This window comes from Oryzias melastigma, linkage group LG17 (genome assembly GCF_002922805.2).
Source record: "Oryzias melastigma strain HK-1 linkage group LG17, ASM292280v2, whole genome shotgun sequence".
Lineage (NCBI taxonomy): Eukaryota > Metazoa > Chordata > Actinopteri > Beloniformes > Adrianichthyidae > Oryzias > Oryzias melastigma.
In genome coordinates, this window is record NC_050528.1 from 2,221,037 (window position 1) to 2,229,283 (window position 8,247).

General features: G+C 43.4%; 1 protein-coding gene across 1 annotated transcript in view; it reads right to left on the reverse strand.

Moving 5' to 3' along the window:
• Positions 1-8,247, reverse strand: part of LOC112139398 (receptor-type tyrosine-protein phosphatase mu) — a gene marked incomplete at its 5' end in the record, with an annotated part of 51,603 nt that overhangs the window by 41,764 nt on the left and 1,592 nt on the right. The window contains 3 exon segments of the mRNA XM_024262182.1: positions 1,746-1,754; positions 5,447-5,640; positions 7,390-7,401. Coding sequence (XP_024117950.1) covers positions 1,746-1,754; positions 5,447-5,640; positions 7,390-7,401 — 215 coding nt within the window.

Here is an 8,247-nt window from a genome sequence, read left to right on the forward strand (position 1 = left end):
TATTGGGGGGGTCTTTCTGTTTCATCTGGAGGGCTCATCAGCTCGTGATGGGGGGAAACAAAGCCAGTTCTCTTCTGAACATGAAAACTTCTCTGTGCAGATTAGCCTCATGAATTATACATCATCATCTGCGATGGAGATTTCCATTCTGATGGTAAACCAGCCGCCATGAAGCCAAATCATGACATCTCTACTGGTGGGGCCCGGCCATTCGGGTGGGCAAGGGTGGCACCTCACATGCAAGCTGGGCAAATCACTGCTGCCACTCTCTTACTGATCTAATGTAATGTAAGATAGGTTAGTTGTGGCATCAAGAAGCATCTGCAAATAAACAGTCAAGGAGATGGATGGTAGTTTAGGTCAAAGAGTATGTCTTTGTGTAGGAAACTGTGTTCAATCATCTCACAAATATGGTGGCTCTGAAGTGCAAATCACACCAACAAAGATCTCACCACAAAAACACATTAACGATTACAACAATCAAAAAGCAAAACAATTAGTAGAAAGAAGCAGCATGACATTTTAGAAATCAAAACATTCTAGAAACTAAAACACAATTCCAAAAAACAAAATACAACGAAAGTTAAACATTTCGGAAAACAAAGTAATTTCCATAAAGGAAAATGAAATGTGAAAGATATGTAGTACTACGTGGTTGCTTATTGGATACTTTGGTTTCCAAAACATTTTTATTTCATCCTATTTCTTTAGAATTGGGTTTCATAGTTTCTCGAATGTAGTCTTGAATAAAAAAAATTCAGTGTTATTTTTCTAGCATTTGTTTTGCTTTTAAATGGTTGTTGTAATCTTTATTGTTTTGCGTGGAGTGATTTGTTGCTGTGATTTGAATTTCAGGGCTAATCTTGAAAGGGATGAGTCTACTGATCGTCAGGCAGCGGCTGTTTGGCTGGCATAAGAAAGACTGATCAGACAACGCCAGGACACTCATAGACTTAGGATTCATAGAAAACACATTCAACGTGTGTATATATATATATATATATATATATGCTTTTTCTTCCAGTTATGATGGACTGGTATCTTGGAGATGGATCACAGATATCCTTCTCTCTCATGGTAATCTACCGGCTCAGACTTGCGCCGCCTGACATTCTAATAGCTAACCTGCTTCTATATATAGTTCTATCATCATCATATTTCTTCATTCTCAAATTAAGTTTAGATTTTTTTTTTCTTTTTGAAAACACCTTAAGCCCAGCACAGCGTCTGCCAGGCTGTGTAATTGTGGCCCCTTCCAGAATGGATTAAGGACCGACTTCTGCAGGGAGAGGAGACACAAGACTCACTCCATGTGATTTCCACAGTGAGCTCGACACTGTCTGTTCTCCCAAACTGGGAGCAGGCTTGTTATCACCACAACAGATGTTTTTCATTCAAACACTGTGCCAGTGTGCATTGCGCTTGGACATGCAAATGTTTTGTCACAGCTTCAACTCCAAATGACTGAAGTGTTTAACAGTGCCCCTCTTTTGGCCTCTACTTCTGAGACTAAACTTACCACTGCTATGACATTGTGTTGTATTCCAAATTATTCTGTAGATTGAGGACTGCACCAACACCTGGACACGGGTAAACACTTCCGCAACTTTACAGCATCTGCTGGTAAATGCCCTTTTTTAAATTAAGTTAATTTTTTACATTCACAGGGCTTTGAAAGTAGCCAACAACAACTATTTATCCGAAAGTCTCCAAAAAGTCACAAAAAGGCAAAAATGTTGGCTTACCTCATTTATCTGATCCAAAGTTAACGTACAGAATAACAAGAAGCAGGGGTCAGAGAGAGATATAGTACAGCATAAGTCAACAGGTTTAGAGGTGCACTTGGCTCCAATCATCTAAAATAGACGGTCGAAAAGGGCATTAACCTCAAGACAGATTGATAAAGACAGAAGCGAACAACAACACACAAATGAATGGATCCAGTTGATTTTGTCACAGTTATTTTTGAGTTTGCTTTGTTTTATGCAAACATGCAGTGCACTCTGCAATACCCCAAAACACCTTGATTGGACAGTTGTAGATAAGGATTGGAGTGAAAAAACTAGAGAGGAGAATGAAGGTAGAATAAATGAAGAGACATGAAAAGAGGCTGAAGATGCAAAACAAGGTCATCATCATATTAATGTTGAAGGATTAAAACTTTTTCAAAGGTGGTGTTTCTGTGGGGTATTTCCTCTAATAAGAGAGTTGGACAAAGTTTTACAAAAGTAAAGTCTGGTGCTGCACCGCTCTATGCTCTTCCGGCACTCACCAAGAGCGGACGCTTTTCTCTGAGCTCCCTTATCTATCTCCCTACCAAGGCTCTTTGTCTCGTCTCCCCAGTCCTACTGTGACTACTCTCAGTTTTTCTCACTTTCAAGAAACATGGATCTGATCTGCTGGGCTGCGAATGCGATTGACCAAACTTTCTCCACCATGCGAGGTGGGAAAGCGGATCCTACCTGCCCAGGGGGCACGTCTGCGGCTGGATATGTGAATGATCCTTGGGGCAAATGGAGAATTTTCTGCCTGTCTCAACTCTCTCTGGAAGATGTTGAAGATGTTTACATCATTGGATTACTGGTCTCCGGCTTTCTGCTGATTGGAACTGGTGGAACCTGGATGTACCGGAACGTGGCGAAGTGGCTCTCAGACAAGGGCGGACTGGGAGGGCTTTGCGCTGGGACGCAGAGAGACGTACAGACTCAGACTGATAAATTGAACGGACTGGAGGCCAAGATCGATGCTCTGTCTGCCTGCGTGTATCGCATCGAAGTCTCCCTTGGAAGGCTGGAAACCATCATGGAGCGAGTGTCGGCTCGACTTGGAGGGAATCAAGAAAATTGACCAGATCTGTGAATTTCTCCGCCGTAACGCAACACCTGGACTTCAGCAGGCAGACGGAAAGCTTTGTCTGTCTGCGAGAAAACAAACATCTCTAATCAGGAACCCCCCCGACTCTACCAAAACAATTCCGCTGAAGGTGTGAGAAACTGAGCCCATCGTCATGGTAATCTGCATTCCTCCCATAGACTGTATATAAAATAACTGGACTGAGCAACCCCCCCCTCCTTCCTGTTCCATATAGGAAGTACCACTGGGCTCCAAAAAGGCCAAAGTCCCATTGACTTCCATTGAGAAACAGACAGTTATTTCTCAGTCATTTTATATGTCAGAATAATCATTCTTCCTCTGCTGCTTTCTGATTAACTTCTTTTTTCTAATCCTATTTTTTTTAAAGATTTTTTTCCATTATCACAAGTTATTAGAGTTATAAATTGACCAATCAGATGGCTCAATAAGCGTTTGTGGGTCTGACGTCGACCGTCTGGGGGGTTTGATTGACAGATGACGGGTAGCCAATGGGAGCAGACTTCATCAATGGGTCCGTGAAGACCTTTTAACACCTACTTTACAATTCAACAATGTACCAATCATTGTCCTAATGTTGTTTTCCTCAATGGAATGTACCGATGCAGCAGTTTAAAACAACAAGAGGAGCATGCTGTCGACATTTTTAGATGAGGATTTACTCTGTAGAAATAGATTTCACTCTGAGGTTATGTGCTTTGGACTTTTTTGTTTGGTTAACGTTCGTTTTTCTTTATTTCACTGTTTTGATTGTAGCTTATGAAATCTAAGTTGCATATATGCGCATAAAATCACCAACCAAAGATTCATTTTCGCCGAACTTTTCCAGCTTCAGCCTGAATTAGATGCAGCCGTCCGAGCGGGAGAGAAACATTAAAGGACCGGGACGTATTTTCAAACAGAAAGAAGATCCAGCTGTTCACTTGTTAGGATGGTTATTTATTTTAAATACAGCTGAAAGCACTTCTCACGTGCATCTGATCAGACTAACGTGGCCGCATCATGTAAAGAGACGAGTTGCGGTGCGCGCGCGAGGGGGACACGCGCCGCTCTGCAGCGGCGTCACCCAAATGCTCCTTTTATCTCAACAATAATGAATAAATGTAAGTAAATCCCAAAGGACCGCTGACAGAATCAAATGTTGGGATGGTTCTCCCTCAAAGGCTTCAGCAATGACTTGTACAATCAGCCCAGTCTCAGTAAAATGCGTACATATTCCACGATTTGGGAAATACCGTGTATAATATACGCCAAAACAGGTTTTTGTGTGCATATAATACGCGCGGTCCTAAACGTGTTAAACGTGTTTTCCACGTTTGACACGTCCCCTGGTGGAGGCGTGAGCATCACAGACAGCCCCACAAACGAACAATTTGCTTTTTCTAACCCTAACCATAACCGTAATCCTAACCTTAACCAGGAACGACGTCATTTAGAAAAGAGCCGGAGGATTTCTGGCCATGTGATCAAAACGAAACCTAAAAAGCCATTCTCCCGAGCCGCCGTTATTGAAGGTGTTTAATCCGTGTATCATTCGTTCACGGATTGTGTTTACATCCGCGGTCTCGTGGTCGAGGCGTGGAAAGAGACAGACGGTTGCAACAAACTCACTCCTGATTGGCGACAGTACTTCCTGTAGATTCCATGACTCAGCTATGACTCAGACCAATCGTTGAAGATTGTTTGCAAATGGCGGTATCCATTTCAGGAATTGACGGTGAAAGCGGCGGCCTACTTTCGCGAGGAGAGGAGTTAATGCATTTCTAATGGGGGACCTCGGTGCTCGATCTGTCCATTGTTTTTACAGTCTATGATTCCTCCCCTGCCATGACCTTCACCACGGATTCAACGCCTTGGTGACTCTCTCTTCTTCCAGGCCCCCCTCGACTGTGCCTTAGAGCGCTGTGCTACCACGCACGGCTGCCACCAGGCTGGACGTGTGGGAGTCAGTTTGTGGACCTTTTCGTCTCGTGAAATTAATGTACCTCAATGTTGATGTATTTTTGCTTGTACTTTTACCTCATGCCGCCCTCTGCGACACGGGCTGAAGATACTTGATTTTTGACATCCTTCCTTTCCTGTACCCTCATGTGTCTTTTCTGGGCGATAAAGCGCCGTCCAGCGGCTGCTGCCCACCACTGAAGGAATTTCCCCATTGTGGGAGTAATAAAGGATTATTGATTGATTGATTGAGGACCGGTGGATCCATTTATGGATCAGGAGGACGTGAGCCTGCTTGCTCGTAGACTGTTGCACCTATTTTGACTGATGTGGTATTTCTCTCTCTCATGTTGGCCCTTAGGGACAGCAGCTTTTGATACACACACACAAAAATGCAACATTTTTGCAGACAAGGAACAGAACAAACACACTGTGACAGGACATTATGGCAACTGAACATTAAGGGGATTCTGGGGAAGAAAAACGCAGTTTGACTTAGTGGTGGAAACAAAGAAAGTAACAGAACAAGCTGCACACCATCACACAGAATGAGCTTCATTCTAATATCTGAGCTTTCTCAATTATCAGCCTCGATGGACTTCAACATAAGGCTTACGATCTGTAAAGGTCCTACCTCGTACTCCTCTTTGAAGCCATAGCCCTCAGCACACTTCATTTGAGTTATGTGTTGAAGAAGGTCTGCCACCCGGATGGCAGGGTGCAGCTGACCCGTCTGGTACGGAACATCCACGACCTCCCGCTTTCTCAAGGAGTGGGTGTGGGACTGCACCAGGCTGCTGGTCTCGCTGCCCAGGTTCTGGCCTTCATCTACGGAGCACAAAGAGGGGAACAGAGAAATCAGAGCTCAACTGACACCACATCCAGGCCCATGCAGTGACATCAACGAGGGGGACACAAGGCTTGAAGCAATAAATGTCAGAGACATCGAAAGAGTGCTGATAGGTGAATAAGGTTGAGACGTTTTCTGTGTTTTTCTGAAAGACTCATAAGCAGATGGCACATCGCCTCATTTACTGTTAAGCATTATGTCACCCCCTCCAGATTGACAAACAACTCTCAGCTAGTAATCTGCTTGTTATGGATGGTCACAACAACACAAGATCATTGAGTAATCAGATGAATCATGTGGTGGGAAGGTTCAGGTCCATCTGTCCCAGTGTAATATTGTAATATACTGCCATTTTATACAAGGTCTTTGTAAAAACACACTACAAGTGTCTATCAGAGGAAATACACACCTGTAGCCCTGAACCTGAACTCACCCCCAGCTGTCCCAGCTCCACCTGGATCAAGTCCATCTCCTACACTATTCAAACCTGCAGTTGTGGAGTTAGCTGAGCTGATTCCTCTTGAACAGTCCTGATAAATCGCCAGTCTGCTCTTAGAGAGGATCCCTCCTTCATGAGGACATCCCTGAGGTTTCCTGAAGCAGTTTTTTTTTGGGGAGTTTTTCCTCACAGGGAAGGAGGGTCTAAGGCACATGTGTCAAAGTCAAGGCCCGGGGGCCGGATCCGGCCCTCCAGGTCATTTTATATTAATGTTATTAAAGGCCTGATTTATCTTGTGCTTATTTTTGACTTGTAGAATTTTGACAAAAAATATTTTATGGAGAGTAAGATATTAAAAGTAATTTAAGGTTTAAGCTGATTTATTCTGGAATAATATTCCTGCCTGTTTTTATTCATAGAAATGTTAAAAAGTTACTTTTTTAAAGTTTTAAAAATGTAGTTTAGTGAGTACAATAAATGTTTATCTTGTTCGTCCCGCGACCTAAAGTGTTTTTGGGTTTTTGCCCCTTGTGTAATTTGACACCGCCGCTCTAAGAACAAGTTTAGTTTAGTAACCAGCTACTGTTTATATGTTATGACTGACATTATGTTTCTGAACAGTTACTGATGTGAAGCTTATTGAGACAACTGTGTTATAATATTGGGCTTTATAAATAAAACTGAACTATGACTAACAGCACAGATTCTTCAGAAGATGCATAACAAAACCTAACATTTACTTTGTTGACCGGCACACTAGCATTGTGGTTTGTGCAAGTCAGACTCTACTCCAGCGCTTTCATACTGTTTGACATGAAGCACAGATGCTCTGAGGGGCCTGCAGACGATGGAGCGACTCCAGAAACATGGAGGGCAAGGATGTGTGTGTGTGGGGGGGGTGAGGGGCGGGTGCTTTGGGCCACAGGCAGCAGCAGGTACCATCATAAGTATCAACCAGACACAGCATGGATTCAGCCCCTGCCACCCTTACCTCCCTGAATCATGAACAAAAGGAAAGAAAAATACATCAAATCTAAAATATATATATATATATATCAACCCAGGAGGGAAGTAGAGATGGAAGGAGAATGCATGAGGCCATGGTGGGGGGGCTGTATGTGCTTTGATCATGCTAAGTTAATGGTGGCACGGTAACAGAGGGTGGTGAGATGCTAACGTGTCCACATGGCATGCAGTGAATGGCAGAAGCAGCCTCTAAGTGTGGGATGGCTTCCTGAGTAAACACAGCCTTCTTCCCCCAGCCCAGGGCCCACCTGGGAAAACTTACCATTAATAGGCACTTTTTAGATAGCAGATACATAAGGTTACGTATGTAAAGAGAAAGAGGAGAAGAGACAGGAGAGAGGGGATAAGCAACAGTACAGCAAGAGAACCTGTTACAGTAATTTCAGATCTCTGTTGAAGGGCAGAACCACATGCCATCCCAGTTCAAAATGCAGTTCAAAGCCTATTCAAGAGGGCAGATATGAGGTGAATGAATGGGGCAATTTCAAAGGTGCAAGACATAAAAAAGCAAAGAATTCATGGAGCCAGACCTTAGTTGTGTTCATTTACGATGACATTTTGTTTTTTCCCCAAACATTAGCTGCTGCAACAGTTGTCTCGTCTACTTCTAAAAATGAACGGGCGACTGAGTTCAAGATATCAGTGGTTAATGGTGTCACCACCAAAACTATGTGAGCTGTTCTGGCTGGGCTACTCTCTGTTAGTTGTTTCATGCTTGAATCAATGCGGAACAAACATGAGCAGCTGTCGCAGGAGCCCTGATGAAACACGCTGCTTAAAGTTGCACTAAGCAAAAGCGGAGTGAGCCTGAAACTGCAGTGGAGTCGGAGCCTCGGTCCTCCTTGGCCTTGAGTTTGCAATTATCACAGTTCTAATGCCCCACTTAGCAACAACATCATGAGCTGCACACAGCTCTCCTGCTGGAGCAGCACAGAGCAGTAATAATTAACCGAAATACAAAATGCTATTCCTTATTCTGTTTTAGCACCGAACAAGATGTTCAAAGTCACAAATCAAAACAAAAACAAGTAGGTCAACAGCGATTAGCCAAAGGCAGGGGGGAGCAGCATTAAAAAGAATAATAGAATAGGTTGTTGTTTTGGAGGAAGTTGAATGTGTT